This window comes from Microcaecilia unicolor, chromosome 6, assembly GCF_901765095.1.
Source record: "Microcaecilia unicolor chromosome 6, aMicUni1.1, whole genome shotgun sequence".
Lineage (NCBI taxonomy): Eukaryota > Metazoa > Chordata > Amphibia > Gymnophiona > Siphonopidae > Microcaecilia > Microcaecilia unicolor.
Window position 1 is genome coordinate 69,486,889 of NC_044036.1, and position 11,612 is coordinate 69,498,500.

An 11,612-nucleotide genomic window follows, 5' to 3' on the forward strand; every position below is an offset into this window, starting at 1 on the left:
AACTTGAGAATATTTATCCACCAATATATGTAGATTTTCATATAGATAAATATGCTATCAGAAAGCTTATCTGTAATCTACTGGCGAAGAATTTTAATTTAGTTTCTTCATCATTCCAAAACACAAGAATTGTGTAATTGTTTACCATATAAACCACCCACAATTCATTTAAAATAATTATTTTAGAACATACTTGCTATGTAGCTGATGATATATGCACATATACACACAAAATGTGTGTTTTGTATCTCCATATATGTATCAATATTTCTACATACATGGATTGATACATCGATATATATATGTACAGATAGGCATAAGCTGCAACAAAAAGAAAAAAAACAAAAGAAGTATCAATTCAATCTGTTCTACCTAAACTTTTTATTAGCTGTTACAGCTTTTTGGTGGATAATATATGTAAACAATATTTGGTTTAAAATAATGATTATAAATACCTTTTTCACAATAAAGCGCATTAACTTCTAGAGGAAATAGTGGAACTACTTTGGTTTCTTTTTTCACTAACTGTTGAGTATTTTCGCTTTTAGCCTACAGGAAAAAAAAATTGTATCTACGCTTTGTCAACAAATTTCCTAATGTGTGAATAAAAGCCATCGGGATTTATCAGGAATACATTACCCCACCAGTAAGTTGTCTCTGCTCAAGAAACCAAGGTATTTTATTTTTTTAGATCTTAATAAGAAAACCAATCTGCAGGAGATGAGAAATAAGTGGCCTTGCTGCATTTATTTTGCCATGAGTCCCCTGCTCGGGATAATTGTCAGGGTTGGCTGTGACAAGGGCAGAAAATGAGAGAGGCGTTTTCCAGCGTTCTCTTCTCTTTTGTTAGACCAAGGCAGAGGTCAATATGGTTTTAGCGCAAATTTATTAGCAGAGAAATCAGCAAACCATCCTCTAATTAGCAAAGCCCAAATAAATGTGCCCGGGGGCTCTTTCAGTGCCGAACACCCCACAATAAAGCATCAAGCGATCACAAACCTCAGAGGAGATGATAAGAAGAAACTGCATGAATCTTTTATATGTAATTGCTGTATATCTTTCTTAATTTCAAGAAAAAAAATTCTATTCGACTTCAAAGGTCCGGGGGGTTATTACTCCTAACAAAGATAAAAAAAAAATTGGTATGTGGAACCCAATAGTCGAACTGAAAATTACAGTATGAGGCTAAATAATCTGCTGGCAAGATGTTGCTAATTCCTTTTCTTCCTTGCCAGAAGCACGTTTCTTCTTTTTTTTTACTTTATTTTTTAAATGCTAATCCTGGCAACATTTTAAGGTCACCTGATGTTTACCTCGGATATTAATCAATTTTGGTACAAATTACATTAGACTCTTTAATGTTGCATAGTTAATGTTAGCTTTTTTTTCTATATCAATCCACCTACAAAAATAATTGCAGGAATAATATCAAATGCACACGGAAGTGATGTTGATTATGAAGTACGTGTTTTGTTGTTAGAAGAATGACATTGCTGCTGGGACCAAAGATGCAAAAAAAAATTTTTCTCCCTCTCTTTCTTTCTTTGCTGTCCTCTTGTTTTATTCCTTGTCTTTCTGCCGCTGTTTTTTTTTTTTCCTTCCCTTCTTTGGCTTTGCCTACATAATTGCTTAGAATGAGCCGCCTCCCGCTTGCTGTCTGTCCTGTGAGCTTCTCTGCTGCTCCGGAACAGCTGCCAGGCTGGTAAGCACATTCCCGGTTCCCAGGCAGGCCACCCAGCCTTATAAACCATTCATGCTCCTCGTGAACGTCTTAAATATTCAAAAAAGAGAGGAAAAAAACAGCAGCGACAGCTATCACTCAGAAGGAAACAAAATTTTAAAAAGAATAATACTTTTCCTTCCACTCTGCTGCACCAACAAGACCTTAAAAGCCAGCCTTTACATTTAGAAATAGATAGTCCACATTATTATTTTAATCATTAACTCTAAAAAAAAAAAGTTGATAATATAACACATATGAACTACATCAACATTATATGTTAAGGAAATAAAGCAATTATTAAAGTGTTGTGTTTTTTTTTTTTTTTACTGCAATAGTGTAGATTTACAGGACCTTTAAACCAGTGTCTATTTCTTATTGTCTTACATGTTCTGTAGTAAAATTATTTTTTTTGATTTCCACGTGTTAAAAAAACTTTTTTAAAAATTTCAGTCACAAAAGAAATCTATTTATTGTTATCTAAACATTATTTTACCGAATTAAAAAGACATGGGTAGATCAGATTGCTACTAGGGTATATACGTGATTTTCTGGACGACATATAATAAATATGATATAGCACGCAGTCTTTTAAATGTACATTTTTATATTAGGAGCATGCCTCTTTAGAAAAACAACAAAGGTCATGGGAAATCAGTGCAAACTTCTCCATTATCCTCCTCTCTGTTTTTAGTTTGTAGCAGGTTGCCCTTTCTCTCTTTTTTTTTTTTTTCTCTTCCTTCCTGTCCACCTCACTGTCCTCTTAGATCTTTTCAATCTCTTTTTGGCTAAGATCAAGGGCAAGGTCTGAGACATTAGCTGAGGGAAGGCAGTCTCTTTTTGGCCTATTGCCCGAGATTGTGAACCTGTAGGATATTCAGAAGATAACTCTGCCACCCGACCTAATTTGGGATAAGAATCCCTTTGGACCTTAGCCAACCCGTTAAAAATAAAACTTTTTTTCTCTCTCTCTCTGGCTCTCTCTAGTACTTCTCCTACTTGGCCTTTCCCTAAGTCATTGGTGCAGTAACTTGAGGGGTTGTTGTTGTTTTTTTATCCCTCCACTTACTGGTTGACTGTGGGTTGGCGATTATAGAGTCTCTGCTCTCTTATTAACTGCTTCGTGTCCTTTCTTTCGGTGGGTATTAGACGCCCTCCTCCACCTCTCATACAGTTGGCTCCTTCTAGTTCTCCTTCCTCTGAAGTTTGTTTGTTTTTTGTTCTAGTCGTCGGCGTGGTTGTTGGAAGAGTGAATGGTGCTTGAGGGTGTGCAGCTCTTTCACCGTGGGTGTGAGGTGCCTGGGATGGGATTACCCAGTGGGTTGAGGGCTGGTTGCCCCCCGGGTCCCAGGCCGTGAATAAGTACCCGGGGCACCAGGGGTCGCTGGAGCTGCGGGTGCGGGGCAGGGGGAGTCCGGTACATGCTGCTGTACATTGCTGCGGCCGCTGCAGCCGCTGTAGTGCTGTCCATGCTGCTCAGCAGACTAGGGTGGTAGAAATAGGGGGAGGGGAACATTCTCTGCAGAGCCGAGTAATTTCCAGCCTCAGCCAGCAACTCCAGGCCCACGGCAGTCTGACGTTTCCACTTTGTCCTGCCACATGAAAAGGAAAGAGGCTTAGAAACTCCACTAGATATACTTACCCACATAAATACATAGAGAAAGATTAGATAGAAGAGATACTTTAACTATTACTTAATGTCACCGGGTGTTTTTCTTCATCTGATCGATAATTATATTTCTATATTACTTAAAACAAGCTCTTCCTCAGGGTTTATCATCCCAGCTTCTCATCAGTGACTATTTCTACTTTATAATCGGAGAGTACAGTCGCCCTTTCTGGAAGATATACACATCTCAGCTTCTCTCTCCTGGCTGGGGTTCCGGAGAAAACTCCGCATAGGGCAACTGTGACTTCCTTCATATTTTTTTTTAAACGTTATTCTATATATACTGACTTCCTGGCGTGTCACAGAAATGATGGGCTGATGACAGGGCTTTTATATACCATAACAAGGCAGATGTGAAGTCTGCTCCCAGCTCCACAAATGTGTGAGAAGACGGGAGGGAGGGAGGGAGGGAAGAGACTGGTTTAGATCTTTTAACTAGCAAGAAAGACAAAAGGAGTTTTCAAGACATTTTCACAATAAGTGGTCTAAAATAGTCTAATCTTTTCAAATACTTCATCACAGTTCAGGAAAAAATAGACACAACACTATAATGCTATATTGTCTCCTTCTTGGAATTCATAAAATAAAAATAAATCATTTTGAGTTAAACAGTTTGGAGCTCCCTTTTGTCTTCTGTTTTAAAGCTCCGCAGAGCCTGTGAGCCGGTGCAAAGAATCAGGCAATCCCTGGAAAATTCACCAAAAACATGGTGTGCTGTTTACATTCTATACAAATGACACTAATGTTTTTCGACAGAATTAGGGTGACTTGAAACTGTTTGTAATGAGACAGAAAATTATAGCAAAGATGACAACTGACATAGTTCCCAAACCTCATCATCCGCGGCACTGGCACAATTAAAAAGTACTGTTTCTACTTCAACGGTAGGAAATAAAGACTAAGAGTTTTTGTTACCTAAGAATTCGATTTGGCAGTAACTTTTTATTAAATATTAGAAAAATAGTTTGGAAAACAGCCACATCTAATTAAATTATAAAGGCATACCAAGAGCAAAGCTGCACAATTACACCAACATGGGGATTGCTTAGCATTGCTTTGCTGGGGCACAGGAATAGTTTATCTCTCCCTAATTTTGTCATTTAGACTTGCACAATATTTATTCATGGGTTTATTGCTTCAGATTTTTTTATCAGAATATTCTATTAATTATGTAGTTACCTTTGTGTGGACAGACTAAATTTCCTGTCTAGGAATTAAATCTTAATTGTGGCGTCATAAAATCACTCACTTTTTACCTTTACAAATCCTGTCTTTAGAGATTATATTTTAACAAAGTTGATTGTTCTATATTTTACAGAATTCTTTTAAAAAATGAACCTATGAGACAATTAACTTAATGATTTCACACAGAAAACCTTACTTGTTTTGTTTTTTTAAGATTAACTTCCACTAATAGACCTTGTTTTTTAATATACAAAAATGTAAAACAACACCCAATGTGTTTACCTGATTATAATGATATATATTTAACCAGTGTATATTGCCTATCATGTGCCTAGCTTATAACTCATGGGCTGCAAAGTCATAAGGATCGCTTCTATTTTGTAAAATCCATCCAAGTTAAGTGTGATAATATTGTGTTACCGTCACTCTGCTCTATTTGCTTGCTTGCTCCGTAGCTGTATGTTTTGGTTTTGATTAACAAGTGTGTTGATCTGCACTGCCTAGCTGTTGGCCCCTTACCTCCTGTTCTGGTACCAGGTCTTGACCTGAGTGTCGGTTAAGTTGAGCGCCGCAGCCAGGTCCATGCGGTCCTGCACGCTCAGGTATTTCTGGCGCTCGAAGCTGCGCTCCAGCTGATTCAGCTGATGGTCCGAAAAGGCCGTTCTCGCCTTGCGAGGCTTCTTGGCTCGGACTGGAGGACTTTCCCGGCTACTCGTAATCTCCCGATCACCTTCTTCTTTTGTGCCTAGACAGTCAAATAACCCACAACGGCAATTTAAGCAACTCACAAGCTCGCAATCCGCCCTAAACTATCCAGAAAACCTTCCTGAGCTGAAGCTTTGCCACACGACTTCCATTGCCTAACAAAGGCAAATATAATATTCTACTAGAAATAAGGGACACCTTTGCGACAACGGAAACAAACTTCTTTTTTATATAGGAAACTTTAACAAGAGAGAAAGAAAGGTCAGGATAGATCTACAAACAATTTCCTTTTCCTAATATTTTTGATTATAATTTTTTTTTGTAGTTTAGATGTTATTTTCCTTTGCAGCTGCAACTGGGAAATAGTAAAATGAATATAGGGGAGGGTTTAATACTTCACAAAAGCTGTGTCACCCAAGCACAAAGCAGAGCTCAGATTGCTGAGCACGTCCAGGTGACAGCGCTAAGATTTCCGGATTCTATTTGTCAACTTTGGTTTCTTGCTGAAATGCTAGGAAATCAATATGTCAATCCATCTCTGTTTGTACCAGTTTTGCAGCGCTCCTTGATCTGCCCTGCAGGAAGAACAATAATCTCTCTAATTGACCCACTGGGGAGGTTGCCGCACAAAAAAATCGCCGGACCAGACTGTACATCTGTTTTTCGCACTGTTATGCTAATGCTAAAATACCAAAATGAATCGTAAACATGACAGTCTCTATTATTCTTTGTCCGTTTCCAAATATGGAACAAATTTAAACACACTCACAAGTCTGCAGTGGTTACAAGCTTCAAAGTATCCCTCAAAGAAAAGCTTCCAGTGCTAAGAACTGACATTTACAACAACTTTAATCTCCTCAAATATTAACATGACTTAAGAAATATATTATTGCCAACTAATTTTATCTGCATTGCAAATTTGGAAATAAAATTAATGTGCTAAATTAAAACTACTACAGCAATGCAAAAATTATACATTTTATAATAGGTTGAAAACACATTTGAAAAACCTACTAAATCTTATGTGCTCGGAAATTAGTTTGGCAAATTGTTGTATTAATCATACCTCCGACAATATATAAATACTTAAACGTATATATTTTTAAATACACATAAAGGCAAATATATATATATTTCAAAACATATAGTTTATTTTCTCTCGAAACGGTAGCTAAAATAAAACCAACACAATTTTTCCAGTAAAAAAAAATACTCATCCGCATGCGCAAGAGAATAAATACAATTTCGAGCCTAATCTTTTTTTATAAATTAGCTTACATTTTCTTGACAGCAGTAGGAGTCCTGCTATGGTATGCATCACCTCTTTAATCCTTAAACTGGTAACTGCTGAGGTGATAATAATAGTGATAATGCATATTATCAAGTCTAAGCGAAAGTAATAGTACTGGAGTGGGGGTAATAACAATAATAATTATTATTATGTGGTTAGCGCGCAGAGAAGGGAATTGGCATATAGAGAGAAACACAAAGATCTCTATTCGTACTCACGCCCATACGTACTATGCATGGCACAGTATGCACATGCAGGGACTCACCGTGGCCTTTGATGTCTGTGTGCACTTCCTCCCGTCCTCTCTCCACCTTACTCTTACTGTCCTGAAGCTCTTGCTCCAACTTGGGCCGGAAGCTTTCGGCCGCCCCGTTGCTCTCGGTTTTTGGGGTTTGATGTGGAGAGGACACGCTAGTGCTGTAAGGGGCACAAGCCGCCAGCGGTTTGCTGTCGCCCAAAATATCTTTAATTAAAAAAGAAGAGGTGGAAGTCCTGGGAGCAGAGCTGGCTGATCCCAGCTGGTGTTGCTGCGGAGGGGACGGCTGTAAACTTTGCTGTTGCGGAGGTGGCTGCTGCTGCTGTTGGCTGTGGTGGAGGTGATGGTGGTGGTGATGGCCCTGTTGGATGCTGTCCTGGACCAGGTGCTGCTGCTGCTCGGGAGGTTCCAGAGTGACGGAGATGGGCGATGAAGGGGCGCTGCCCACCGTGTCTATGTCCGAGCAGGGCGACAGGGGGCCCTGGCCCCGGAAATCCCCCGGCCTGGCCTCACCGTGCTGCCGGTAGTCTGTGCTCAGCATGCCGGGGCTGCCGGAGCCGGAGAGGATGGTGTCTATTCCAAAGCTGGAGCCTTCCATAGAGCTCATGCCTGGGCGCGCGACTTCCTCATCCCGCCCGCAGGCTGGTGTGGGCAGAACTCGAGGGCAACAGCGACCGCAGGGAAATTAAAAACAAAAAAAGGACAAACACGGAGACTTCAAAGTAAACGAGAGGAAGATGAAAAGGGAAACGGGCTGGAGCGAAGTGCCGGGAAGCCGCCGCTCCAAAGTGTCCTTCAAATGCTGGCGAGTGGCGGAAGAAGATGGAAAGTTAAAGGGCCGCGAGCGAGGAGCGGGAGAACTTGCTGGAGGCGCGCGCGGCCGCACGTGCCGGCTCTTCTTGCCTCCAAGACGCTACCGCTCGCTTCGGCTCGGGGAGGGGAGGGGGGCTGTCCGTCCCTGCCTACACTTCATCTTTCCATACCAAGCCGAAGTCGCAGCCTCCTGAGCTTCTGCTGCCGCGGCCGGATTTCTGGCAACTTTCTTTTCTTTTTTTTTCTTTTGGAGGCTGAGGTGTGGAGAAACGACGCGCCGCTGACTCCTGGCTGCCACCGCGCTCTTTCCTTGAAATCCTCCCACCGCCCCCATCCAGCCACTTCCTCCCGTGACGTCACGGCCAGGGGCAGCAGACTCCCTTCCCCCTCCCCCTCCTTCGGCTCTAACCTTTAGCGGACTGGGCCGGACTCCGCCGTCATTGGTCGCTCCTACCGCCGAGTCCCACCAGCCAATAAGACGGGAGAGCCTGCGGAGCTTGGGACAATTTTTCTACACCTGCTTTTGGATTCGTGCTATTTTTTTTTCTTCTTCAAATACCTTCTTTGCAGTTTAATCTTAAAAATCATGAAGAAAGAAAGAGATCGAAACAAAGAAGACGTAATAATAGATCCGTTATCTTAAAGGAAGAGCCAACATAATAAAAATCCCTAATGATGATAGGATAGAACAGGGACACAAAATACACTGTGTGTATTAATACAAAATATTGATGCTACTGAAGTGGAGAGCAGAAATAGAATAATATCAACATAAATGGCAACTCAAGAAAACAGCTTTTCTTGTTTAACCTTTATACGTACGATATTTCGAAAACCCATAAAGAGCAGAACTGCCCTGCAACTGGTAATACTGTTGGTATTGAGCGGGGATATTCTGGGATGTTCAAAACGTGTCTGCGTTGTGAAAAACAAATACAATGTATTAGACTCGGCCATTCAACAAGAGCAGTAAACATAACACACATGCAAAGATAGTTGCATAGATTCCGCATACTTTAAAATGTATATGCACGTGAACTAAAATCTAAAGGCAGGAAGAGTTAAGTACTACAGTTTGGCTGAATTAATTAGCCCATCTGAACTCTGCTTTCTTTTATTTTAGCATTCCCCTTGCATTAGAAATAGTTATTGCCAATTCCTCTGGGGCTTGGAAATGATTCTACTGGTTCTTTGGAGGGTAGCAACTTGTATTAATTTCTCCAGGACGACTCCAACCTGTCTCTTGTTGAATGTCAGTGTAATGGGAAGTGCCAGTGACAAGCCGGGGTATTACTCCTGATTAAGTATCGTGTTCAACCTAATTAGCAGAGTAATTATAAGGTGCTAATGAATGATTCAAAGTTCTTTGAGTTACATTTTACTTCGAATTACCATTTTAAGGACCCAATGAATCTAAAGTATACCATGACAGTCTCTTTCCTGTCAGTTTGCGCAATATATTTCTTAACTGGCATATTGGCAATTAAAGTCTTCAACCCTTTTGACTAAATTATATATTTAATAAATATACACGATCATTTTTTTTTTTCATTTTATTCCTGTGGGCCCTGCTGCAGATAACTCCAGCTAATCTTTTACTAAGACCCCCCCCCCCCCTAAACCAGGACATAATAGGATAGAGTTTTAAAACACCCAAACATAAATTACAGTGGTATTTAATTGACGAAATCCACCTATTTAAAGCCTGTAATGTACTAGGGGAAAAAGTGAACTATAATGTACTTGGTAGAGATCGGGTGATCTAAGATAAATAGAATGCCTGAAGATAGTGAGGAGGAATGAGTCTTAGTTAAGGCAGGGTGGAGAGGGAACGCACATACCTCTAACATCCATTATTAGCAGTACATGAGTGCGACGGTAGACATTAGTTACAGAAGATGCCAAGAGTTGAATAATTGAGCGTCAAACAGAAATAAGGGCAAAAGCAAGTGCTGTACCACAGTGCACTGCTCCTCTTCTTTGTGGACGGTGGAGAGCTCTGCTTTTGTCGGTTTTGGAACCGGTTTGCAGTGACGGTTCGTTCTTAACAGTTAACTGTATGCATCATCTTGTTTTGACTGCTCCATCACAGCAAGACCCTCTTTAACAACGCACTGCCTAAGTCAAGCTGAGCCTCATTCTACACTCAGTCAATGATGGATTGCTGCCGTGTGTGTGTGTGTGTGGGGGGGGGATGTATGCATACATGTATGTGTGTTAATAATTTGTAACATTTACTAATGCCATTTCTGTATAAAATATTTGGAAACAGAAGTACCTTAACGAGTGAAGCACTTCTTGATTGCATATGATCTGGAGACACTTCATTTCCCATTGAAGATGGGCCAGTTGAGACCAAGCGTGTGTTAAAATTGCCTCACTTTGTAGATTGGGTTTATATTAAACATTAAAATAACTCATTCTGAAACGATTGGCTTACTGAAATAAAACTTTATTAAAATTATGAAGATTTATTTCAACCTGGAAATATAACTAAATAGAAAGCTGCACCTGAAAGCATTATTCTAGTTCTAGCATAAATAATTAAGTGAGTATTTTATTTGTTTTCCTTTTCTTTCTTTTTTTATGCGGGCAACATTTCTGAACGGTGAAAGTGATTACAGTCGTGGTTGAGCTGCCATTAAATCAGAAATTACACTGACCATGTGCATTAAAACTTAACGTTTCCGATAAAGAAATGTAAAACTTGATCTATGATTGATTATTTAAAATAATAAAGAAATGTATGTAGTCTTTGTTCGCAACATCTTGTGTCTATGTCGGAACATGCATCTGCTATGCTTGCACACAGCCAAGGGAAAAGATCATTATTCTATAAATATTTGGTAATCAAAATTTAGTGAAAGAGGAATCTTAATCATTTGATATTTCCAGAAGCCTTACTTATCTGTCTCTTCTGCTGAGCATATTAAAAGCAGATCTTAGAAATGAGTTATTCATGGTATGGAAGTGAGATTTTCTTTTAAGTTGTAGATATTAAAAAGCTCTTACACACACATGTCTTGACTGTAGAATTGGCAACACGTCGGAATTACTGGAAGAAATCACTTTAGGTTGTTTGGGGGAAATCTCCAGCTTACTAAACGGCAAAATATTTGTAAACAAAATCTGGCACAAAAAGCATGGAGCGGGAAACATCATATTTATTATTTCAGTTCAGTAAAATAAGGCCGCTTTCCTTAAAAACTTCCAAAAAAGAGTATCTAATGAAATGTTTTTCTTTCAGTCTGTATTTAACAAAAATGCACGAGAAACCAACATATACAAAACCATTTCGCTCCTCTTCCTTCAGAATTTGGTCAGACTGTCTGCTTCAGACTAGGGTCTTCTTAATGTTTTGTTTTTCTGGCATTACAGCACTAGATGTGGGGGGGGGGGGGGGGTTCTTTCCTTTTATTTTTTTAACTGTGGGATCCATAAGCAACAGAGAAAGTTTTAGTGGTAGAACTTTAAATTCACACGCTATCAAATTATCAAGACATTTGTATTTCCCTGAAACTGTCGCCTTTCCAATAAAACATGACTGACTAAAAATGAAATATAAACACAGTCTTAAACTCCCTAGCTAACGTAATTTATGCTTTTAACAAGAAAAATACTTTTACACTTTTTCCCGTTAGTTCCCCTCCCCCCCCCCCCCCCCCCCCCCCCAAAAAAAAAAGTGGCACTTATGTGGGCGACCTGCTTCTATTTTCAAGGTAGGCTAAGGGATCAGACAGGATAAGGAAACAGGTTATAAAAAAGAAACTTGCTATTAAATCAAAAACTGACTTCCTGTAACGACAATCTGTTTCTGCCTCCTATCTGCTGTTTCTCTCTATTCACGTTTAAATTCCACAAGGCTAATAAAACTGTGCTTAGTCATCACTACCACAAGGCGGCGATGTATATTGTTTGCGAAAATAAATTGAATCTTTGACAAAGCAAGTGCTGAGTATGGTTCTTGGGAATT

The 11,612-nt window shown here is 39.7% G+C and overlaps 1 protein-coding gene across 1 annotated transcript; it reads right to left on the reverse strand.

The window, feature by feature from the left end:
• Positions 1-2,999: 2,999 nt before the first annotated feature.
• Positions 3,000-7,433, reverse strand: BARHL2 (BarH like homeobox 2). The gene is made up of 3 exons (XM_030207376.1): positions 6,836-7,433; positions 5,094-5,319; positions 3,000-3,312 (listed from the first exon to the last, which is right to left on the reverse strand). The coding sequence occupies exons 1-3, from the start codon at positions 7,431-7,433 to the stop codon at positions 3,000-3,002; spliced, it is 1,137 nt and encodes a 378-aa protein (XP_030063236.1).
• Positions 7,434-11,612: the final 4,179 nt, after the last annotated feature.